At 49.0% G+C, this 24,211-nt stretch overlaps 5 protein-coding genes across 5 annotated transcripts; 3 read left to right on the forward strand and 2 right to left on the reverse strand.

Moving 5' to 3' along the window:
* Positions 1-188: 188 nt before the first annotated feature.
* ETH_00028710 (acyl-CoA thioester hydrolase, putative) lies at positions 189-1,415 on the forward strand (the record flags this gene model as incomplete). The annotated part of the gene is made up of 4 exons (XM_013374184.1): positions 189-312; positions 778-878; positions 990-1,061; positions 1,251-1,415. The coding sequence occupies 4 exons, from the start codon at positions 189-191 to the stop codon at positions 1,413-1,415; spliced, it is 462 nt and encodes a 153-aa protein (XP_013229638.1).
* Positions 1,416-4,892: 3,477 nt separating this feature from the next.
* ETH_00028715 (CMGC kinase, GSK family TgPK3, putative) lies at positions 4,893-8,041 on the reverse strand (the record flags this gene model as incomplete). The annotated part of the gene is made up of 6 exons (XM_013374185.1): positions 4,893-5,016; positions 5,520-5,680; positions 6,305-6,483; positions 6,722-6,823; positions 7,165-7,552; positions 7,769-8,041. 6 exons carry the CDS (start codon positions 8,039-8,041, stop codon positions 4,893-4,895), a joined length of 1,227 nt encoding a protein of 408 aa, XP_013229639.1.
* A 74-nt stretch (positions 8,042-8,115) lies between these two features.
* Positions 8,116-8,981, forward strand: ETH_00028720 (uncharacterized protein; the record flags this gene model as incomplete). Its single annotated transcript, XM_013374186.1, has 2 exons — positions 8,116-8,318; positions 8,423-8,981. 2 exons carry the CDS (start codon positions 8,116-8,118, stop codon positions 8,979-8,981), a joined length of 762 nt encoding a protein of 253 aa, XP_013229640.1.
* Positions 8,982-13,123: 4,142 nt separating this feature from the next.
* On the forward strand, positions 13,124-15,884 carry ETH_00028725 (uncharacterized protein; the record flags this gene model as incomplete). The annotated part of the gene is made up of 4 exons (XM_013374187.1): positions 13,124-13,817; positions 14,485-14,642; positions 14,807-14,889; positions 15,662-15,884. The coding sequence occupies 4 exons, from the start codon at positions 13,124-13,126 to the stop codon at positions 15,882-15,884; spliced, it is 1,158 nt and encodes a 385-aa protein (XP_013229641.1).
* Positions 15,885-16,278: 394 nt separating this feature from the next.
* ETH_00028730 (uncharacterized protein) lies at positions 16,279-17,067 on the reverse strand (the record flags this gene model as incomplete). The annotated part of the gene is made up of 2 exons (XM_013374188.1): positions 16,279-16,329; positions 16,651-17,067. The coding sequence occupies 2 exons, from the start codon at positions 17,065-17,067 to the stop codon at positions 16,279-16,281; spliced, it is 468 nt and encodes a 155-aa protein (XP_013229642.1).
* Between the last annotated feature and the right edge of the window lie 7,144 nt (positions 17,068-24,211).

Below are 24,211 nucleotides of genomic sequence, written 5' to 3' on the forward strand. Positions count from 1 at the left end.
GGGCCCCCCGGGGGGCCCCCCGGGGGGCCCCCCAGGGGGGCCCCCCCTCCGCGGGGGCCCCCCTGGGGGGCCCCCTGGGGGGCCCCGCGGGGGCCCCCCGGGGGGGGCCCCCGGGGGCCCCAGGGGCCCCCGGAGGCAGGAAAGATACTTGTTGGATTAAAGACACGAAGCTGGAAAGCAACATTTTGATGCAGCCAGAAACCATCAGTGTTTACGGGAGGGCCTTCGGGGGTTATATAATGCGCTCGGCGTTGGAGCTTTCTTTCCTGACTGCGCAGAGGTTCCTCAACGCCAGCTACCCCGTCATCGCGGGTAGGGTTTAGGGTTTAGGGTTTAGGGTTTAGGGTTTAGGGTTTGGGGTTGGGGTGGGGTTGGGGTGGGGGGGTAGGGTTTGGGGTTTACGGTTTAGGGATGGGGTTTAGGGTTTAGGGTTTAGGGTTTAGGGTTTAGAGTTTGGGCCCTGGTGCTTGTGTGCATGCATCTTTGTGTCGCTTTAGCTCATTTGAGGCCCTGCAGCATTTGGGGAAATGAAGTTTTGCTTGAAAGGGTTTAAATGTTTTAAATGTTTAAATGGAATTTTAATTGTTTAATTTGATTCAATTTAATTTTGTTTAATAATTGAACTTTTCGATTATATTGCAAGGTGGCTCTCTTGGCCTTCTTCAGTTCAAAAGCCTTTTCCTTCCCCTGCTGCTGTTGCTGCTACTGCTGCTGCCGCTGTTGTTGCTGCTGCTGCCGCTGTTGTTGCTGCTGCTGTTGCTGCTGCTGCTGCTGCAGGAATGGAAGACATCCGTTTCTTTGACGCTGTGAAGCAAGGAGACATTTTGAAGCTGACGGCGAGCGTGGTTTGGAGCGACAAAGACGAAATTCAGATCCAGGTGGCTAAACCCTAAACCCTAGTTTAGGGTTTCGAAACCCTAGGGCTAAACCCTAGCTGAACTTCTCGAATCTTTTCATTTCATCTTTTTTCATTTGGTGCTTTCCTCCAGGTTGAGGCCTCAAGCAGCTCCGTGGGCTTGCCGCTGAAAAGGACCAACCGGATGATCTTCTACTACAGACAGGTGCGGCTCTGTGCTGCTGCTGCTGCTGCTGCTGCTGAGAGTTCCCGCAGCGTTTTTCCCCTTCTTTGCTGCTCCGCGGTGCCGCGCCGCTGCAGCAGAGGCCGGCTGCTGCTGCGCTGCAGCCACGGCGTTGAGGCTGCTGCTGCGCTGCAGCTGCTGTGCTGCTGCTGCTTCGGTTGCTTCTTGCAGAGTGAAAGACTGCGCGAGTTGCCTCCCGAAGATCTTCAAGTTTATCCGCAAAGCTACGAGGAATACATGTGGTTTCTTGACGCTCGTCGGCGCGCGCAGAAGAGGCGCGGGAAGGCAGCAGCAGCAGCAGCAGCAGCAAAACTTGAACCTTCGCCGAAACCCTGATTTTGGGAATTTCTTCCGAATTTGAAGCTAATTAAGCACCGCAGCTGCTGGCAAATTCTTAATGCAGCTTTTCTTGGCCAATCTTTGTAGAGTTGGGGGGGCCTGCTGCAGCAGGCCGACCCACTTTAGGAATTCAGAAACTTCGCGGGTGTGCAGCCGCTTCATTTTTTATTGTTGCACAGAAACCTCAGATTTTGAATTTATAATTGAAAACACTGCAACTGAGAAGCTGAAGCAGTTAGTAGTTCTTAAGCGGCGTTTTAAGACAAGAAACATGAAAAGAAACGAAAGTGAAGCTGCGGCGCGCGACCCGGCACCGACGCATCTGAGGTGTATGCGCAGACACCGTAGAGTGCAGTTTTTGCAATTGTTGCATTTCTCCGCCATTTCTTTATCTAAACGAACGGCACTTTTTCCTGCAGCAATTGAATTAACTCTTAAGTTGCTTTTGGCGTCGGAAAACATGGATAAGGCCAGCCCTGGCGGGCCAAAGGTGGAGGCGGCGGCAGAGGGTCCGCCGAAGCCTCTGGTGCCTTGTACAACATTAGAGCCAGGATCTGTGCACATCGGTGGGCGATCCTGTTCTGAATTGGCTCAATTTGCATTTTTTTGATTTAATTTCGCGTCTGCGCCCCCGGGAAACCCTGGATTCCCTCCAGGCGACTCCTGCTTGTCAGTGAGTGCAAATTCAAGAAGTCACTTTTGCTGCGGCTCCTCCCAGCGCGCCCGCAGGACTGCGACGGCACTTGTGGATCTGAAGCTGCTTTTCCGGGGCTGCGTCTCATAGCGGACACTGAGGTTCTTTCGTTTGCCATTTGCACGCATTTGCCAAAGTGCATTTGCTGCTGCTGCTGCTGCTGCTGCTGCTGCAGGCGGAGGCGTTCACTGCGGGTATGCTGCTGCTGCTGCTGCTGCTGCATGCAAAGCCAAGCCGCCAGCTGCAGGCTGCGCGGGAGAGGGCCCTGGGCGCGTGAGCTGCTCTGCAGGCCTCAGCAGCGTGGGCGGTGAGAGCTGCAGACTTTGCTGCTGCAGTGACCAGTGGACCACTCAGTGGACCAGGCCACCCGCTTTGCGAAGACCTTGCTGCAGCAGTCTGCGGGGAAGGCTGCAGCTGCTGGAGCAGCTGCAGGCAGCAGCGCTGCAGCAGCAGCAGCTTCTTGCCAGGTAAGGATTTTCTTTTTCTTCTTTTCCAATTTCCCGAGTCCAGTGGACCACTCAGGGTCCATTGTCCAGGAGCAGGTGAGCAGCAGAACCAGCAGCAGCAGCAGCAGCAGCAAAACAAAGTTTTATTTCTTTCCTTTTTGCTGCTGCAGCTCAACTTGTGAGTTCCCAAGCAACTCCGCCCTTCTTCAAGTTACTTTGCTGCAAAATCCCTTTTGCTGCGCCCCCCTCGCTGCTGCTGCTGCTGCTGCTGCAGACTCACGCCAAACGCCTGCGAGCTCGGTGAGGAAAGCTGCTGCTGCTGCTGCTGTTGCTGCTGCTGTTGTTGCAGCTGTCCTCACCACCTAACTGCTGCTCCAAGTGGTATTAATGCCATCAATGCCACTAATATTATTCTTTTTGCGGCCGCACTTGCTGCTGCAATTCGTGCTTTTGTTGCCTTTCTTGCTGCTGCTGCTGCTGCTGCTGCTTCATGAATTTTGTATCTTTTTGCTGCTGCAGGTTTCCAGCGCCACTTGTGCACTGTAGTCCGCCCAGGTACGGGGCTTTTGCTGCAGCGCCGCAGCAGCAGCAAAAGATCAGCAGCAGCAAATTAGCTGCTGCTGAATTTTTAATTTGCTGCTAAACTTCGGGCCTCAGCTGCCAACTGGTGGTGGCTGCTGGTGCTGCTGCTGATTGCTGCTGTTGCTGCTGTTGCTGCTCGGCTGTACAGACGGCCGAGACGGAAATAACAAGACAACAACTTCCCGGCTCCTCCCTCTGCACTATCTTTTACCCAGCAGCAGCAGCAGCAGCAGCAACTGCTGCTGCTGCTGCTGCTGCGGCTGCTGCTGCTGCAGCTGCTGCCCTTGCGGCTGCAATCGACGAAAATAACGAGACAAGGACTTCCCAGTTTCTTGCTTCCCTTTGCACGTATCTTTAACCCAGCAGCAGCTGCTGCAGCTGCTGCTTCTGCGGCAGCCCGCAGCAGCAGCAGCAGCAGCAAATTCGTAAAGTTTTGTCCCTCAACGCAAGCTGCTAGGTGGTGGAGGCAAACTAGCTAGCTGGCTGGTTAGCTAGCTGGCTAGCTGGCTAGCTAGCTAGCTAGCTAGCTAGCCGTGTGTTTGAAGGCCACTAAAATGTAAAGATTTGAGTTGGTTTTCCTTAGCCGCAAGCTGAATTCCCGCTGTGGCGCGAGTCGTTACAGAACAGCGAGCCGCTGCTGCTGCTGCTGCTGCTGCTGCAGCAGCAGCGGGAGAGCAGCAGCGGCGCAGCGGCTGCTGCTGCTGCAGTGCTTCCGCTCCGTAAAGTCGATACCTTGGCCGTTTGAAAACAGCAAACCTCCCTCGGGCCCCGACGCAGCAAAAAGCAGCAGCGCGAAGCACAAGACCAAAAGGACAAAGGACAAAAGAAATACCATTTGCAGCAACTTAAACCTTTTTGAGGCCTCCCTTGCGGCGCAGCATTCCCTTGAAGTGGAGAGTCTCGCTGCTGCTGCTGCTGCCGCGGCGGCAGCAGCGGGCGCTGCTGCTGCGGCGGCAGCAGCGCTGCTGCTGCTGCAGCGGCGCCGCAGCAGCTGCTGCAGCGGCGCTGCAGCAGCTGCTGCTGCGCTGCAGCAGCACCTGAACTGAACAAGAGCGGCGACCACCGATCAAATGCCTCACATATGTTGCTTTACACATTTATAAATGATATTTACTTGCATTTTCGTTTTCGTTTTGGAACATTCAAGTTCCTCCTCGGGTGTCTCGACAGCTGCCGCCCGCAAACCACTTCCGGATCCGAACGCTGCGGTGTATGGACCGCGTGCAAACCAGTCAGCGGCGAATCTGTGAACATATATATATATTTACTTTTATTTTTCTTTTACTTTCCAGGGTTTTGCACATAAATACATTTATAAATGCATAAATGCCTGCGGCCTTGCAGAGCTCCCACGGCGCAGCGCAGCAGCCCTGAACCTCCCAACCCCAGGGCAGCAGCAAACTTTCCATCTTTCAAAGGTAATTAATTAATTCAACTTTCCGTTTTGACAAGGATTACAACGCCCTCGACTCCCCCGCAGCGGCAGCTGCTGCTGCTGCTGCTCCTGCTGCCGCCGCCGCTGCTGCTGCAGCGACTGCTGCCGCTGCTGCCGCTGCCGCTGCCGCTGCAGCAGCAGCTGCTGCTGCTGCTGCAGCTGCTGCTGCTGCAGCAGCAAGGCCAGTGCGGCTCCCTTGCTTCGTTTCCAGCGAACGCCTCGGAGGGCGCGGCGGAACAAATAAAATGAAACGCAAATGATGCAGTGCTGCCCCGCAGCAGGCAGCCCCTGAGGTGTACGTACACCCGAACGCACAGCTACGCCGGCCGCTGCTTCGTTGCTGCTGCTGCTAAACACTTTTCCCTCGTCCCTGGAGACATGCTTTCGAGTTCAATTGGCAAAAAACTAAACAGCTCCGGCAGCGCGCCACCCCCCGGCAGTCTGCACCGCAGCAGCAGCAGCAGCAGCAGCGGCACCAGCTTAGGCGACGCAGCAGCAAACGCAGCACACCCAAACACCCGCAGCCCCACGTTCCCCCCGAGTGTACATACACCCCACACACCACGGCACCCGCAGCAGCAAGCGCCCAGACAATACGCAAAACACAGACTTGCAAACAAACACAGAACAAACTAAATCCCTGCTGCTGCTGCTGCTGCTGCAGCTATTGCTGCACTTGTTGTTGCAACTGTTGCCGCAGCTGTTGCAACTGCAGCACCAACTGCTGCTGCTGCTGAAGCACCAACTGCAGCTGCTGCTGCAACTGCAGCACCAACTGCAGCTGCTGCTGCAACTGCAGCACCAACTGCAGCTGCTGCTGCAACTGCAGCACCAACTGCCGCTGCTGCTGCAACTGCAGCACCAACTGCCGCTGCTGCTGCAACTGCAGCACCAACTGCTGCTGCTGCTGCTGCTGCTGCTGCTGCTGCTGCTGCTGGACTTACGTGGTTTTGGGGTTTCTGAGTTCGTCGAAGAACTCGTGGGCGAGGGCCTCCAAAGGCTGCAGGCGCTGGTTGGGCTCGTAGCGCAGCAGTTTGCTCATGAGGTCAACAGCTTGTTCGAAGGACTTGTCGCCGTCGTTGGCGCACTGGTGCGCGGCGAAAACCTGAACCAACGCAGCTTTCGCGCTCCTTTTCGGTTCATTTCTGCGCATTTATTCTTTTTTATTATTTACTTTTCCATTTTACTCCTTCAAAGCAAAAAAAACGGGAAAAGAAGAGCTGTTCTGCTTCCGCAGCACTGCGACACGCCGGCCCCCACGATCCACCCCTTATCTTATAATTTACTTCTCTTTTTCACTTTTCCTTCAGTTATTATTCATTTATTCGTCGAAATGAACAAATTATTAGTGAATTATTGTTCACTTAATCACGAAACGACAAACACTGCATCCAGTTGCTGCTGCTGCCGCTGAACACAGCTCCCAGTGGCCTGCATCTCCTGAACAGCTTGAAACGTCTTATCTGGCTGCTCCTGCTGCTGCTGCTGTTGCTGCTGTTGCTGCTGCTGCTGCTGCCGCTCACTCGAATCCATTCACTAGCAGCAAAATCCCTTCTCGCAGCCCCGCCAGGCCGCGTGGTGCAGCCCAAGTTGAACGGGGGCGACCCGCGAAGGCGGGGCCTCCCTCTGGACTTAAATGGATTTAAAAGGTGAAAAGAAGCAAAAAGGAATTAAATTTAAGGAAAGTTTCGGGAAAAAGCCCGGGAAAAAGCTGAAGATCGCGGCTCACGGAGTGCCAGTCGCGCGCCTCGACGTCGGGAAACTTGAACTCGTCGTAGTTGGGATTCATCGCCGACATTTGGCCTTGAGTTGGAGTTCCCAAAATCTGAATTATCTTCACCAACTGATCCACACTCGTTTCCCCCGCAAACAGCGGACGCCCCAGCAGCAGCTCCCCCAACACGCACCCTGCAGCAGTAGCAGCAGCAGCAGCAGCAGCAGCTGCAGCTGCAGTGCTCCAGCCCGTTAAAAAGTCCCGGGAAACCAAGCAACCCGCCGGGTTCCACAATTCGCTGCGCAGGCAGGGAGCAGCTGCTGCCACCTGTGCTGCTGCGCCGCTCGACTGCTGCTGCAGCCGCTGCAGCTGAACCCTAAAGCCTAAGCCCTAAACCCTAAACCCTAGAGGAGGGGAAATGCAGAAACTTGCCTAGAGACCAAATGTCAATTGCTGTGGTGTATTCATTTGCGCCCAGCATCAGCTCGGGCGCTCTGTAGAAGCGCGAGCAAATGTAAGCCACGCTTTGTTCCCCTGCAGCAAACGGCCAAAAAAAGAAACGAAGAAGCAAAATGCAAAAAAGAAACAAAGAAACAAAGTGCAAACAACAAAACGAACAAACAAAACAAGAAATCGACAACCAGGCCAACGAGCAACTCCCGGCCTCGAGGAATTCAGAAAAAAGCCAACGAAGCGCTCCAAACGAGAAACCAACCGCCGCGCCAAACCGCGCCTCCCCTCCCCTCCAAACACCCCCCCGCAGCAGCAGCAGCAGCAGCAGCAGCAGCAGGAGCAGCAGCAGCAGCAGCAGCAGCAGCAGCAGCAGCAGCAGCAGCAGGAGCAGGAGCAGCAGCAGCAGCAGCAGCAGGAGCCACCTGGGACGAGCCTCTTGGCGGAGCCGAAGTCGCAGAGCTTGAGCACGTGCGTGCGGTAGTCCACGAGCAGGTTTTGGGGCTTCACGTCTCGGTGGCAAATGCCCAGCGCATGCAAGTAGCCCAGAGACCTGCAGATCTGGTAAGTGTAGAGCTTGACGAGGATGAAGGGGAGGGAGTTGCTGCTGCGCACGAAGGTCTTCATGACGCGGTAGACGGTCTCGGGCACGAACTCCATCACCACGTTCAGGAACCTGCTGCTGCTGCTGCTGCTGCTGCTGCTGCTGCTGTCCTCCTCCACCTCCGTGTAGAAGTAGTCCAGCAGCCGCACGATGTTGGGGTGGTGCAGCTCCTTCATTATGTCCAGCTCCCGGTTCTTGTACCGCGGGTCCTGCGCGCACACGCCCCTGCTGCTGCTGCTGCTGCTGCTGCTGCTGCTGCTGCTGCTGCTGCGGAGGCGGGGGCTGCGGAGGCCGAGCCGCGGCGCCGCGCCCCGCAGCCACGGCGCGCAGGCACACGCAGCAGCCACGCGGAGCACGCACCAGCAGCAAACGCAGCAGCAGCGGCAGCAGCAAATGCAGCAGCAGACGCAGCAGCAGCAGCGCACCTGCAGCACTTTCTTGATCGCCACCAGCTCCCCAGTCTCGAGACACCGCGCCTCAGTCACCACTCCGAAGGAGCCGTTGCCCAGCACTTGGCCCATGTCATACGACTTGTGGGGTTGTCTGCTGCTGCTTCTCTTGTTGTCTCTGCTGCTGCTGCTGCTGCTGGCCTGCTGCTGCTGCTGCTGCTGCGCAGGGGGCACCGAGGGAGCCCCCGCACCGCGCTGCGGGGGGGCGCCCCCAGGCGCTCCCCCAGGCCCGCCCTGAGGGTCGGACATGCTGCTGCGCTGCTCCTGCTGCGCTGCTCCTGCTGCGCTGCTCCTGCTGCGCTGCTGCTGCTGCAGCGAAGAAAATGGTCGTCAAGTCGAAGGCCACCTGCAGCCCGCCCGCGGCAGCAGCAGCAGCAGCCACAGAAGCAGGAAGCAAAAACGGACACACAGATCCACAGCCACGGAAAAAATTCCAAATCCCTCAGCTGCTGCTACTTGGGCCGCCCGCGACCCTGCTGCTGCTGCTGCTGCTGCGCTGCTGCTGCTGCTGCTGCTGCTGCGCGCGGTGAGCCGCGGCGCGGTGCACGCACGTACACCGTCGGAGGTGCTGCGGCGGTCCGGCGAGGACGCTGCAGCAGCAGGAAGCTCGTTGCTTCGTTGCTGTTGAAGGAGCAGCAGCAGGAGCAGCAGCAGCAGCGGCTGGAGCGGCGGAAGCAGCAGCAGCAGCAAGAGGGACAGGAAGGCGGAGCACCCTAGAAGCGGCCCTGTCTCAAACGGCTGTGGGCATCCTGCGCGCCGGAAGTGCGGGGAGCAGCTGCTGCTGCAGCAGCAGGAGAGCAGCAGCAGCAGCGGGGCAGGCGGGGCTGCTGGTGGGGCGGGGGCGAGGCCCGCGGGAGCAGCAGGAGGCCGGGGAGCAGCAGCTGCGGCGGCGCAGCAGCAGCGGGGCCGGAGGAGCAGCAGCAGCAGCGGCGGCGGGGCGGCAGCAGCAGCAGCGGCTGGGGCCGAGGCGGCGGAGGGCCAGGAGGAACGCGGGGAGGCGGGGGGCGCAGGGGAAAGCTGGGAGCAGCAGCAGCAGGAGGCGCAGGCGCAGCAGCAGCAGCAGCAGCAGCAGCAGCAGCAGCACGCGCCGCGGCGGCCCGGGCGAGGCCGCGGGATTCCAAGTTGCGAAAAGGCCGAGAGACAACTGGAAAGAAGAAAGGAAAGATCCGTGGGAATTGAAAAGAGCTAAAGGCAGCAGCAGCTTGCGGAGCTGCAGCACGAGTCAGTGGAAAGCAGCAGCAGCAGCAGGCGCAGCAGCAGCAGCAGCAGCGACGGAAAGAACCCGGGCCAGGAAGCGCAGAAGGGCTTCTCCAGAGATATAAATGAGAAGAAAATGTCAAAAGTGACGCGAGTTCTGCAAACGATCCAGTCTCGTGCTGTGTGTACACCACAAGTGCTGCTGGCTCCAGGGAGTTGCATGTCTAATCGCCGAGTTCAAGTTTCGGAAAGCGCGGGCTATTTAAAAATTCAAAAGGCCATTTTCGCGCAGCAGTTTCTTCGAAATGAGTCCATTTTAAAGGCCAAGTCCGAACAATAAAACGCAAAACAAACAATGCAGATCAGTGCCACTGAAACGAACTGAAACACACGCAGGAAGCCGCCGTGCGGCCTACGCACGGGGTGTACCGACACCTCGCGCCGCCGCCGCCGAATAGATCTTCCCTTTCCACTTTTTTATTTCTTTTCCAAAACTTTTCCAATTAAATGCTTCTCCTACCCGAATAGAAACGCCTCAGCCGCGCCTCCCGCCTGTCTTCCCGCCGCCCCGCCCCGCCGCGCAAGCCCAACTCCATTTTCCTTCCCTTTCCCTCTTTTCCACTTCTCCACTTCGAGCGCATGCACCCACGCTGCCCGCCTGTACGTACACCCGAACGCATGCAAACCCCTCGCCCCCTCTCCCCCGCTCACGCCGCTCCCAACAGCCCAGTTCTTCTTTCTTCCCCCGACGCGGCTTTCCCTGCGCCTCTTTCTAACGCATGCTGCAGCAGCAGCAGCAGCAGCTGCTGCTGCTGCTGCTGCAGTGCGCTGCAGCGAACGAAACAGCGCCCCAACTGCCACGATAGAAATCACCTCAAGTTGAAACTCGCGCTGCAGCTAAAGGCCTTGCACTTGCCCCGGGGGCAGCGGCTGCGGGCTAGGGTTTAGAGGGGCTAGGGTTTAGAGTTGAGTTTAAAACTTAAATTATATTTCAAATCTATTTAAAAGTCCTCCAAGTTTTAAAGCAACAGGCCTCACAGAAACAGACACACGGAAAAAGCAGCAAAACAAAAAACTCGCAAAAGTCCGAAACAGAAGCAGCAGCCAACTGGCCGCGATACGCCCGCTCGGCGCCTTCTCTAGGGTTTAGGGTTTAGGGTTTAGGGTCTAGGGTTTGGGGTTTGGGGTTTGGGGTTTATTGCCCCCTCGACAGGGCTGGGGGAACGTACGAGACAGAAAGAAACGAGTTCTGAATTTTCTATTTCACTTTTTTAATTTTTTGTTTTTATTCAGTTTTGTCTCAGCCGCAAGCGCCGATTTTTGCCCATTCAAATATTCAAGTTTTTTCCAAAACTTGAATATTTGAAATCTAATAGAATGGAGGTGTTAATAAATAGAATGGCCACCTATTCAGTTCTTTTGAATCAATTCTTTCGTTGAGTTCTTCTTGTTTAAAACAAATTAAAAACTAAAACACTTTTTAGCTGCGACGAAGACCCGCAGCAAGCCGCCAAGCTGCTGCAGCTATCTGAGCTCTTGCTGCAGTTCTACTTTTAATTCATTTATTTTATTTTTATTTTTATTTATTTATATATTCATGTGACAATCTGTTTTTTATTTTTGTCGCTCTGCGTCTCCCGTGTGATTTGGCACTTTTTTTAATTTTGCATTCGGGTGTACGTACACCTGGGCGTGCCGCTGCTTGGCTTACTGACACACAGCCCGCAGCTTTTGAATCTTCGGCAAGATATTAATAAATCCAATTAAACAAATTATAATTGATTTTGTTTTTCTTTTTTAAGTTCAATTTGCTTTAAATACTTCCGCCCCTGGGCCCGCCGGCCCCCACTTGCCATTTGCAAGTTTTACGGCAACACCCTGACACGGAAGAGCCGACTTAAAAGTGCATTTCGCAGTTTTACTTTTTTAATTATTTTAAATATGCATTTCTTCTTAATTGTAATACACTATAAATAGTGAAGGAGACTTTTAAAGGCAGTTTCGTTAAAAGACCTTCGGGGCACAAGCGGCGAGGTGTACGTACACCTGAATTGGCGCAGGCGCGCGGATTCCTTTTCTTGCAAATTGCTGAGCCGCAGAAAAATAAAAGTTGCGTCTTCTTATTTAAAGCAAATTGAGGCCTCTAAAACAGAAAGTTTTCTTTTAAAAAGAAGATTTTTAATTCTAAGCTCAGTTTCGTGAATTCTGAACTTTCCTCCGAGCCCCTGGCCCTAGACCCTTTTGCTTCTTTGCAAACAGATCTAAAGTACTTAAATACAAGTCCTGAACAACTCTGGAAACATTACAGAAGTGCTTTTGAAATATTTGAGCCTAAATAGAAAGCCCTCGTTCTGAGCGTTTTGTGTTCTGCGCGGGGTGTACGTACACCTTGGGACTTCACTGCATTTGTGTATCTAAAACTTTACTCAAAAGAAGCGACGCTTGAGGTGTATGTACACCTGAAACCCTCAAAGTTGGGGATTTGGAAGGGATCGAGTTCTTCAAGTCCAGTAAAAAAGTCCCATTAAATGAATTGTTTTTATTCTTTTTTTGAAGACAAAAATCAGAGAGAGAAGCAGAAACATAAATCAATTGAAATCATTAAACAAAATGTGAAAGCTTTGCTGCCCATGCCCTTTTGCATTTCTTCACAAGCGGAGTCCTCGAAACAAAACCGAAAGGAGGGCGAAACAAATCCTAAGACAAATAAAATTAAATTAAAACTTTTAATTTAGGCTTTTCCGCTGCTGCGCGAGGCGAAATAAAGCGAAATCTGAGACAGGACAAAAGGCAGAAAAGAAAGCAACTAAGAAAAAAACAGAAGAGCTTTTGACCTGATGCTTCAATCTTTTTAATCTTCTGGATTTTGTGCTAGCTCAAGTGTTTCCCGGTTTTATTTGCAAAATTATTTGCCTGAATTGTTTAGCACAGAAACTCACAAAATGTTTTCGTTTTATGACCGCACAAAGACAAGACCTCAAGTGTCTGTACACCCCAGCAAGTGGAAACCCAACGGAAATCCGCATTGAGCCTTTCTTGCCGCGTCTCTGCCCATTCGCAGCCACGAGTCTTGCATAAGGATATTTAGTGAATATTATTGTTTTAGTTATTTCTTTTTTTCATCAAATGTGGCTGAATTTGTTCTTAATCCCTCAACCTCTCAAAGCGCGGTCTTCCTAGTGTACGTACAGTGCAAGGTGCGTCTGGCTACGACTTGCACTGAATTCACTCTTTGGCTCCATTAACTGATCATCTGCTAAAGGAAAATAGGTTTATTTCCGGATTTAGTGTTGCATTTACATTTGGTTGCTTTCTAGGCTCATAACTAATTCGAAATCCCGTGCATTGCGCACAAGCGTCAGTATTCAGAAAATGAGACAGAAAATGACCTCCTCTCGATTCATATCCTATCTAGAACTAAGAAATGAAGGCCTTAGCCTTTTTAACTTTCTATTTCATTCTAAAGATGGAACTGAAGCTGAAGTGAAATTTGCAGAGGCTGCACAGCAGGCGAGGTGTACAGACAGCTGAGGACGAAAGTGGAAACCTCGGCCAAGCTGCACTTTGGGCCGGGAAACTTAATCAAATTGTGCCGAATATGAAGAATAAAGTATTTTTCAATTATATTGACTTGGAGAAGTTTCTTGAAGAGGCAGATCTTCCGCAAAAAAGCGATTTCACGATGGGCGCCAGCCTCGCCTGTCTGTCTAGAAGGCCAAGCCATTGGCGCCCAGTGGTGTCTGTGCAGACCGGCGATCCAATGAAGCCCTCAATAAGGAAAGAAATAAAATTATTTAATTTTAAATAATTTGCAAACTTAATTGCTTTAGTGCGCGCCGGCCGAAGCTGAAGAACTTGAACGAAAATCGAAGTTACACCGCAGCAGTCGTCGGCCGCCGGCACACCCGGGCTTGTTGACTGCGCGGCGGAAAGCTGGCTGTTTGTGGCGTGTAAATGCAGTAAAACTTTCAAAAAAAAACTAAATTAAACTTTTTTTATTTTTAATAAGGACTTTTAGTGTTTAAACCAGCGTTAAAGCCCTTTTGCCCGCGCTTTCCGACCCGCGCCTTCTTCCTTTTTCGCGGGGGCTGGCGAGTCGTCCGCGGGAGATCTCCGGGGAATTCGGCTGCCAAAATGAAATTTGAACGGCGCTTTTTGCTGCTTTCCGCTGCTGCTGCTGCTGCTGCTGCAGTGGTCCACTGGTCCACAGCGGCGGAGGGCCGGTTGCTGCTCCCGCTGCAGCAGCAAACAGCTTCCCGGTCCTTCTTCCAAACCCGCAGCCAAACTGACGCAGAGCCAGAAGCAGAGAGCAGCAGCAACGCAGAAGAGCCGGAGTCAAGTGCGTCGGGCTCGCAGCAGGAGGGGGCCTCCGAAGCAGCAGCTGAGCAGCCGCAACAGCAGCAGCAGCAGCAGCAGCAAGCTGCTGCTGAAGGCGCCCCCGAGTCCAAGTCCGAGGAAGCAGCAGAGGGAGCCGGAGAGGCGGAGACAACAGCAGAAGAACATTCTGCAACAGAGGCTTCCACTGTTGCTGCACCCAAGCCAGAGCAGCCGCAGCAGCAGCAGCAGCAGCAGCAGCAGCAACCTCCGCAGCAGCAGACTGAAGCCGCAGCCCCCAGCGCAGCCACTCAGTCAGCTGGAGGGGCAGCAGCAGAAGCACCAGCTGCAGCAGAACAGCAACAGCAGCAGCAGCAGCAGGCCACTGAAAATGCAGCAGCAGCAGCAGCAGCAACTCATGAGCCGCCGCGCATGCAGACAGTGGCCCCCCACGAGCCCCATGGCGACGCTGCAGCTGCAGCAGGAGCTCCTCACGTGGAGGAAATAACAGCCCGTAAGATATTTTTTAAAAATTAAAAAATAGAATTTTTGCATGCAAAAAAGCAAATTTTGTCCTTTTTCTGCACTTTAGAGAAGTAGATTTGTTTAAAGTTTATGCGGAAATAAATTCCCTTTTTTGCGGAATTTAAATTCATCTTTTTCTTTTCAAAAGCCCTCAAAAACTCCGGGGAAAGATATTTATTAACTGCAAAAAAATAAAATAAATTCCCTTTAAATGCATATTAAGAGCTTCTTTTCGAAAGAAATGCACGGCCAGAAAGTGGAAAAGGGAATAAATAAAATCCAGAAAAGAAAGGGATTTTAAAAAGGATGAAATGCACAAAATGAGGGGATTTAAATGTGAATAAAGTGCAGAAAAGAATGGGATTTAAATGGGAATAAAATGCACAAAAGAAAGGGATTTTAAAAAGAATAAAATGCAGAAAAGAATGGAAATTTGAAAAGTGCTTTGTGATGAACAGATTGCGATTTAAATGTAAATAAAATGGAGAAAAGAAGCGGATTCAAATGCGAATTGAAAGCAGAAAAGAATGGGATTTAAATGTGAATAAAATGCAGAAAAGAAGGAGATTTAAATGAGAAAAAGGCAGAAAAGAATGGGATTTGATTGAGAATAAAAAGCAGAAAAGAGAATTAAAAAAGTGTTTTTTGATGAACAGATTGCGTTTTGGCGCACAACAAAATCCGAACGGCCCGTCTAGACACCTGGGCGGCGCCAGTTGCTGCTGACGACTCTTTGGCTGAAAAGGCCCGCAGCAGAGCGCGGGAGTACATAAGCAGCAAATGCGCAGTTTCGGAAGCTTCAAAAGTGGACAAAGTAAGCAAAAAGAGCAGCTTTTTTGCACTTTTTGCTGCTGCTGCTGCTGCTTCCAAAGCTGCTGGCCAGCTCCTTTTCAACTCAGAAAAAAATCGAGAAAAAACGCACACTTTGCTGCCAATTCCATCGCTGCTGCTGCTGCTGCTGCTGCTGCTGCGCTGCAGAGCAGCGAGCTCATGGCCCACAAGACCGGCGAGGGGTGCGACGGGCTCAGCTACGTGTTTCTGGACGGACTGAGCGAACTAGAGTGAGTGGAAGCTGCATGAAAAGTAGAAAATGAAGTAAAAGTGGAAGTTTGAGTCCAATTGCGATGCAAAAAGGGTTTAAATGAAGTGGGGAATGCGGGGAGCTTTCTGGCGGTGGGTGGCGCTGCAGAAAAGCCGCGAAGCGCGCACCGCCAGGTGTATATACACCCGAACTGCCCCACAGCCCCTGGCACTCCTCCGCAGCCAACAACTTCGCTCTCATCACTTCTGAAAAAGTTCTCTTTTTGGGATGCGCCGCCACCGCCGGCTGCCCCCAAGACGTTTTCTTCTGCAGCTATTCGCCCCCCCTGCAGCCAGGCTCCCAAGTCGTTTCGTGAGACAAATCCACACAATATAATTATGTTACTGTTATAAGTAGACCCATACAATAATAATAATAAAAGTAATAATAATAACATTTAGTAATAATAATAATAGTAATAGTAATAATAGTAATAATAATAATAATAACAAAAGTAATAATAATAATAACAATAATAGTGATGATAACATACAATAATAATAAAAGTGGCGAGAGGGAATCCCCTGCTGCGGGCAAGATTGCATGCGGCCTTCTGAGGTGTACGTACACCTGCGCTGGCGATCCCCTCAACTTCGCCTCTAAAAGTTCAGAACGAACTAATGATGAAACGTTTTTGAATTAATTGAAATAAAGCACAAAGATGGAAATAAAGAGAAGAAGATGCATGCACAATGCCTCGAGTTCTGCGTGTGCCTTTGCTGCTGCTGCTGCTGCTGCTGCTGCTGCTGCAGCGACTCGTTCTTTGCTGCGCTGCAGAAGCGGCAGCAAGTTGAAGCCAAAGGCGAAGGCCAGGCCTTTTTGCCCACAGCTGTTGCTGACCACGAAGTCAAAGCAGCAGCAGGAGCCAAAATGGCTCCTGTAGAACTCAGTGCTGCTGCTGCTGCTGCTCCTCCCCTTCCTGCTGCGCTGCTGGCCTCTCTACTCGCACTTGCTGCGGCTGCAGTTGCTGCCTGAGCAGCTGCTGCTGCACGTGCTCTCCATTGTTTTGCAGCTGCCTGCTGAGCTGAGTGTCCACTGCAGCAGCAGCAGCAGCTAAATCGCTAATTAAATAATTAAGCAACTAATAATAATAAACAACTAATAATTAAATAATTTAAAATTCCAATTATTCAAAAAGACTATTTAAAAAGAGTTCGGAGCTCTCGGAAGCAAAACGAAAAACAAAAAAGAGGCCCTGGGGCCTCCATTGTTTTCTTCTGTTCCACGCCGCCAGCGGAAGAAAAGAACTAACTAATTATTTATTTATCTATATTTATTTATTTATTATTTATTTTTATTTATTTGTTTTTTAATTTGTTTGGCAGCTCTCTTCAACTATTAATCTCCAGTCAACTTTTCCTTCCTCAGTTCACTCCGCCGTTTTGCAGACTCCCCCTTCGCAGTCTTTGCTGCCCCCAAACTGCAGCAGCAGCAGCAACAGCAGCAGCAGCAGCAGCAAGAAATGCACAAATTAAAAGAATAAAACAAATGAAACAACAAAGCAAACTCGGCGCAGCACAAGTTGCTTTCGCAGCTAATGCAAACACGCAGCTGCATGGACTTCAATTGATTAAATAATTAAAAAATAAAACCGAAAAAAATTTAAAAACAAAATGCAAAACAAAAAACTGAACTTTCCCTGCACCCAGGCCACGGGGTGTCTAGACACCTCGCAGCTGCTGCACAGCTTCGCGATTCAAAAGTTTTATTTTATATTTTTATTTCCTTTTTAACTTCTCACAATATCCGGGATTTCGGGAAGTTTGCCATTTAGCTGCAGCAGCAGCAGCAGCGCAGCAGCAGCAAGAACTCCGAGCCCCAGAGCGACGCGGGGGCCTGCTGCGCGCCGCGCCTTTTCCTGCTGCGGCTCTTCTTGTTTTTCAAGCAAGACGGTTTCATCTTCTGCTGCTGCTGCTGCAGTTGCTGCTGCAGCAGGTGCTGCTGCTGCAGTCGCTGCTGCTGCAGGGGCGGAAGCGGCAGTCGACAGAAGCACCGGCGACTGCTCCTGCTGCTGCTGCTGCAGAGCCTGAGATCTCATGTCAACTTGAGTTCCAACGGAAACAGCAGCAGAATTTTCTGCTGCTGCAGCAAAAGAAGCTGCTGCTGCTGCAAGAAGCAGCAAGACCAGCAAGGAACGCGCTGCAGGCTTCATCGACATCGATTCCGACGAGCTTCGATTCTCCTGCTGCGAAAGCGACGGTAAAAGTGCTGCTACGGAGTTAAATTTCTCTTCATTAATTCAAAACAACAATTTGTTTTGTGTTGAAAGATCAAAAGACAGAAAAATAAGGGAGGCGCCGCCGGATTGCAACAACACAACACCGAGCCGCCGGAACTGCCCAGGGTGTATGTACACCGCGCCCGCTTCGGGGCACCGAAAGCCCCTCGCTAGGATTTCAATTTCAGAATTTCGCGACGCTTAAATTAATCCAAAATTAAATTAAAATGTAAAATATATATTAAGACACAAAAAGTGAGCTCAATTAACCCAAATGCGCCGCCGAATCCAGCGCCTCTCCAGCCCCGGGCTGGGGTGTAGAGAAACCCGGAAGGCGTTTGCAACAGAACGATCCGAGAGTTCTTCCTTCTAATTTTGATCAAATGTTCAAATTTAAAAGATTAATTTAATGAATAAATAAAAATTGAATTAACTGTTGCCCAAAAATAGCGACGAGGCCTCCCTTCAGACCTAAACAGCCGGCTTGGCTGTGAGCACATTGAGTGCCAGCCGAGTAAATGTTCGGTTCTTCAGTTTTAAATATTTAAATTTTAAAATATAATAAACATTTAAAAGAGAAAAAGACAATAAATTAATTCATGCAGAACACCAAATTGCACGGAAGCCTCTTTTGCAGGAGTTCCGCATTTCGGGATTTCCAGCTCTAGCTTTCTGGAAAGTTTCCCCTCAAATATGCACTTCAGCTTTCTTGAATCAAAATGTTTATTCAAATATTCTGTTTGTTTTCCTCAAGCTATTTAGCCAAACTTCTAGCCATAATGGCATACGCTAGTCTGTTACTTTAATTAAATTAATGGCATATGCTAGTCTGTTACTTTAACTAATGGCATATGCTAGTCTGTTACTTTAATTAGTAGCATCTGCCAGTCTTGTTACTTTAATTAATGGCATATGCGAGTCTTGTTACTTTAATTAATGCTAGTCTGTTATTTTAATTAATGGTTTGTGCTAGCCTGTTACTTTAACTAATACCAGTAATACTCTTTTATTCTTTATTTTTCTTCTTCCCTAAATATAAACACTTCACTTTCTTATCCCAGCTCAATTGGCCAAAAGTAATTCGAACTCAATAAATAACTCATTTAATGAACAATAATATTTTTAATGCTAATGCAGAATACCTTTTTATTAATTATTTAAACTTCGCAAAAACAAAAACGTTTATTTCCAAATTAATTAATTTCTGCACTTTCAAAAAAATGCTTCTGTTGCCTTCTTGTCTCTTTCTCTTTCTTTTAAGTGGCAAACTCTTCAAACTTTTGTCAGCTTTTTCATTTTGTTTTATTTTTTATTTTTTATTTATTTTTTACTTTTTATTTTTTATTTATTTACCAATAATGCATTTCGCATTAAATGAAACTTGCCTAAGACCATTGTGTCTCAGTGGCATGAAACTTCAAATTATTTTATTTTTATTTTTATTTTTTTTCGTTTAAATCCTTTTGTAATTCTTAATTTTTATTTTTCTCCTGTAGAGAGTATGGAATGATTTACTGTTCTGTCAGATTTTTATTTATTTATTTTTGAAAACAAATTTCCATTTTTTGAAATTAAAAAAAAACAAAACTTTTCTTTTGGCATCTGGAGTTTTGCTGCTTCTAGCTGCTGTTGCTACTTCTGCTTTCAAAGTTTTTAAAGTTCCACTTTCTAAATCTTTTCGTCTCTTTTCTAATAACACCATTTTGATTGTTTATTTCTTGCTGCTGCTGCGGGCTATTTTGCTGCTGCTGCCCGCTGTTTTGCTGCTGCTGCGGGCTGTGCTAATGCTGCTGCAGCACTTGTCGCTGCCACCGCTGCATTTGCTGCTGCTGCGTGTGTAGCTACTTCTGCTGGAATTACATCCCCAGCAGCTGCTGCAGCAGCAGCTGCTGCAGAAGCTGCAACAGCAGCTGCAGCAGCAGCTGCTGCTGCAGAAGCAGCTGCTGCAGCTGCTGCTGCTGGCTGCAACAGCAGCTGCAGCTGCTGCTGCTGGCTGCAACAGCAGCTGCTGCTGCAGCTGCTGTTGCAGCTAGTGCAGCGGCAGCTAGCTGCAGCTGCTAGCTACTATTTTGCATGTAGCTTTTTAGACAGAGATCAATACCAAGACGGAGATCAATACCTTTATACATCTAGCTACTAAATTTTATTAAAAATTGTAAATAATAAAAGTTTTCAAACTTTCGCCAATAATCAAATTTGTTAAATTTTGCTTCTGTCTGCAGCACCTTTCCTTCCATTCGTGTTTCCTCGTGTCCATTCATTTGCCATATCCCGCTTTTTTTGATGAACAACTTTCCGAATTGTTTATTTGCTTTATTCCACTTATACTTTTATTATTTTATTTGATATTTTGCTGCATTTGTTTGCTTCTTCCTGCTTTTATAACCCTGTCTTCAAGCGAACTCAAGTGATCGCAAACCTGTGTGTGTCGCGTGTTATGCTGTGTGTGCAGTAGTAAAAATTTATATACAATTTAATTTATTTTTAATTATTTAATTTACTTTATTTTTGGATATACTTTTTGGAATTATGCAAAAGAACCAGTGGGTGCACTGCCAGGATCCTTCCACCCGTTTTCCGCAGCAGCGCAGTGGCTCGCGCAGCTGATTGCGTAAAGAGCCGAGGAATACGGAACGTAGTTGATTTTTTTGTTGACAAAAAGAAAACAAAAGCAATGATCGATTAATTGGAAGGATGCATTCCCAGAAATGTGCCAACTAGTACGTAAGGCTACCCGAGGGGTGTGCAGCTGAGGAACCCAGCAGTTGGGGGGTTACCTGAAGCCCCCGTTGAAGCCTTTTCTACTTTTTATTTTTGCAAAAAAGCGTTTCAAATAATAAATCAAGATTTGGGTGGGTCTTTAGGAGCGCCATTCCACTTCGCAGGCACCGGAAGTTGTTGTCAGTGACCCGCTTTCACAGAATATTCAAATGTTCTGTTCTGTTCTGATCGGTGGGGTTGCTGGCTATTTCTAAAGAGGGAAGGTACCCATTTGTTGTTTTCTTTCCGAGTTTGCGAAAGACGAGACAAATGTTTCGAACAAAGTGTCATTTATGAAATGCATCGAGACAGAAAGATAAGTGAAGCACCGCCAGGCTGTTGAGCAGTTTTCCATTTCACCCGGAAACCTCCAATGGGCCATTAACGGGCCTCCAGGCATACGTACACCGCAATTTATAAATACAGATATGCAGAAAAGAGATATGAAAACAAAAGAGGAGATGTTAGTCGTGAAACTTCTTCTAAATGGTGCCCGCAGGGTGAAGCCCAGCGCCTATAGCGGCTTTCCTGAACGCTGGGCGCTTCCCGCCAGCAATAGTTCCCAGTTATATGCTAAAAGCAATTTATTTATAAAACATTAAAAGGGCTAACTGGTGTTTTACTCAGCTTTGTGGGTTTCACGGGCTCTCTTTCCTGTTCCGAGAAAAGGAAAAGAGCCTCTGTGGAACAGAGGCAGAATAGTGTCTTGCTGCAAATCTGTTTATCTTTTCTTTTCAGCTACCTCTCTTTCTAGCCCGATAAATTCATGTTCTTAAGCTGATTAAAAGCCAATTTTGCCCTATTAGAAAGCTTAGCCTCTTTCAATTTTCTCGGCGAATGCAAGGAGTTGGCAACATCTGCTTCGCGGGCATTTCTGTCCACTTTTCTGATCCAAGGCCTTCACTGCGCATTAAAAGCCACTCAATATCTCTATTATTTCCTCTCATGACTCAAACTTGATTATTCTGGAAGTGGCCATTTCAAATTCCCTTGAAAGTGCTTCAAGGGAACTTGCAAACAACTCCGCAGCATGATATTGCCTGGGAGTATCCTCGGCTAGCTTTTCCATCATTTTAGTTCTGGAAATAAAACGAAAACTACTCAGGATTACTTGCTGCAGTAGATTTCACTCGAGCCTTCCAAAAGTGTTCTTGTGTGAGTATATTGCAGCAACGCGTGACCTGTCAGGTTTCTTGCCACTTCACTCTATTACCGTGTTTCGCCCCTCAACATATCAAACAGTGAAATATCTTTTATTTCAAAATAAAGGTCTTCTTCCTGTTTCAAAGTATTTATTTCAAAACAAAGTCCTTCTCCCCATTTCAAGGAATATTGGTGTTTTGCAAAGGTTTCCGTAGGCCATTATACCCCGAACATTCAGACTTTCCACGCATGCGCTAGTCTGCGTGCACACAGCACAGATAATTCGGGATTAATGCAAAGAAAAGAAATATATTTAATTAAAACAACTCAATAGAGATGATCTTGACGCAGAGTGACATCTACCGACGTTTCTAAATGCCAAGGAGATGGGTTCCATTCAAGCACAATGTAACTGCGGATGAGGCAGTGAAGTTGAATTATTTTAAGCTCTTGGATTTTCAATAACGGAGGATATTCTCTTAAATGCAGTTTTTAGATTTTAGATTAACAGAGGCACTGCAGACTGAAGCCAGTTGTTAGTCTTGAACCGCTGAATCTGATAACTATAGAGAATAAAGCACTGGGAAACAGCTTTCCAGTTATAGTTCTCGTGATTTACTGTCAAAGCTTCGTGAAACTAATGGACCTTTTGGTTTTATCTGATGGAGTCAGCGCAGATCGCTGAACTGCCATTGCTATGCAGAAAGATTTGTAACCTTTGCGCATGCAGCTTTCTGTTTTCATGTGGAACACAGCCAAGATTTCCATTTAAAAGTGCTTAACATATCACCCGGTATTAGCTTTTAAGTTCCTGGTATTCTTCCTTCTTTTGTTTTCGAAGTTTGATGAATTCCTTTTACAATGTGCTAGCATCTGCTATGACTACAGGCTCAGTAGTAATTCCAAATCGGCTGAACCCGCAGCAATCTGCACAGTTTTATCTTTTGCATTAAAGAGATAAAATGGTGAAGATTAAAATAAGATGAGAGTAAGGTGAGAGTAAATAAAATGCAAAGAAACGAGCTGCTTGCAGAACTTGTCACTGCGATCTGCACACAGCATCAAAGTCACCAGCAAAAGGGATCCTCGCTGCAGTACTTGGATAGCCTCTGCAAGTTCATTGCACTGCATTTATGCAGACTTTTACTTAAATTATTTTGAAGTTTAGTTTGCAAATGCTCATTCGGAGTAAACTGCGCTGATCTTGTGTCCAATGGAAGGTCCTGAGAAACCCCCCTTTCCTCCAACTAGACAAGCAAGTTACCAGCAGCAGCAGCAGCACCAGAAATGTAATAATCTGAATTACTGAAAATAGTTTGTTGCAAATTAATCGCCAAGAACAATCGTTTGATACCACTTTTTGCGATTCGCGAATTCGTTCAGGTTACGCAGCTCTGGCCAAGATTGAAATGCATTCAACTTGCAGATGGGACAACTTTTACTTTTTAAATTCACTTTTGCAGCTTTTCAACTTCTAATATCCTTCAAATAAGCCTCTCTGAGGGAAAATAAGATAAAAGCGTTTATCTGTGTTTTAGTTTCTTTGCTGCTGTGCTCGAAATGGCATTTAGCTAGGCACTACATAGAAAAGTGTGGCTTTGCCTATGGCAAATAGCCAATATACATTCTTCTTTGCTTTTTTTGAGAACTCCATTTGAATTGTTTCGCCAAATTCTGCAGAGTTGCTCGGCTTTTTGAACAGAAAACCTGTGTCTCACCACATAAAGCACCTCTAGGTATTCGAATTTGTAAGTAGAAAACGAACAGGAAAGTCCTAGCCGCTAAAGTTGAATTTATGCAGAAACTCTGGGCGCTGCAGAAGACCCGCAAACTTTGGCCCTACACTCCTAGCCCTTGCCACTAAATCCCTAATCCTAAGCCCTAAACTTCAAAATTTTGTTATTATAAAAGTAAATTAACCTTTGGGAAGAAGCATCTGCGGCGTTGGTGGTGCAGCTGTTGAAAGGATGCAGCGGCTTCCGCGTAGCTGCTGCAGCCGGGCTGAATCGCCGTCACTGCTCGTCATTCTCCTTGTCTTTTGTCTCTTCTTCTTTGAAACTTAGAATTAAAGCTTTCCATAGAATAAATTGAAAGAAATTAAGGAGGAAGCCGCGGGGAAAGCGGCGAACGGGGATGAAGTCGCCGGCTGTTGTGTCGACAGATGCACACACCAGATGCCGCAGTGAGCAGCGTACGTACGCTTCCTTTTAATGGCAATTTGAAACAATCAAATTTCGAATTTGTAATTGTATTTAGTTCATTTTAAATGGACGTTCTACTCTTCAGATTCTCGCCCTGCCTCGCGAGCTGCGTCCGTCCACTGAGCAGCGCCCCAGCAGGCGAACGCAGGCCCGACCGCCGACCCTGTGAAGACCCCTTTCCGGCGAAATTCTCGCAGTTAACATTTATTTTATGCAACAATAAGATCAATTTGAGTATTTCCTTGTTTAGGAAGACCAAACCGATGCAAATTTGTGGCTTGTTCCCCCCTGCAGAGGCTGGGCTGCGCCGCTGCTGGTTCGGTTGCCGCTGCGCGCAGCTGGGTGTGCGTACCCTTCAATGCAATACTCACTTCAGCTTTCCTCTTAGCCTTTTTGTTTGAATTTTATCTTTATTTCGAGCTTGGTTATCTTTGTTCTTCGCCACAGACAGGCCCGTGTCTTGCCTGCGTGGGCGAAAGAGCGCAGCCGCCGCTCGCAGGTAACCGCAGCAGCTGCGACGATCCCTCGCCTCGCCTGTGTCTATTTCCGCTCAAAACGCTCCAAATATAATTTCCTGTTGAATTAAATTGCAAATTTAAATGCATGCAAACCAATTAATGTCTTTTGTTTGTGTTTCCCGCCAGCAGCGCGGCTCGCTGGGCCGCCTTGGCTGCACTGGCCCGGCCCCCCGCCCCCCCCCGTCTTCCCCGAGCTAATTTTATTTGCCTCAAGCTCAGGGCCAACAAGAAGTCCATTTGGACCCTTCGGGGCCCCTTTAGAAGCCCTGAGGGCCCCCAGGGGCCCCCCTTGTGCCCCGGAGTCCCAATCGACGCAGCAAACACCCTTTCTGCAACTCCTACTATGCTCGACACTTGCAATATTTCTCCAGGGGGGCCCCCCCTCTCTTCTTCTCTGAACAAGAGCGCGGGGGCCCCCCCCCAGCCAGGTGTACGTACGCCCCAGCACTCGCCCCCAAGCGA

Source organism: Eimeria tenella, genomic scaffold (assembly GCF_000499545.2).
Source record: "Eimeria tenella Houghton genomic scaffold, Eth_scaff2, whole genome shotgun sequence".
Lineage (NCBI taxonomy): Eukaryota > Apicomplexa > Conoidasida > Eucoccidiorida > Eimeriidae > Eimeria > Eimeria tenella.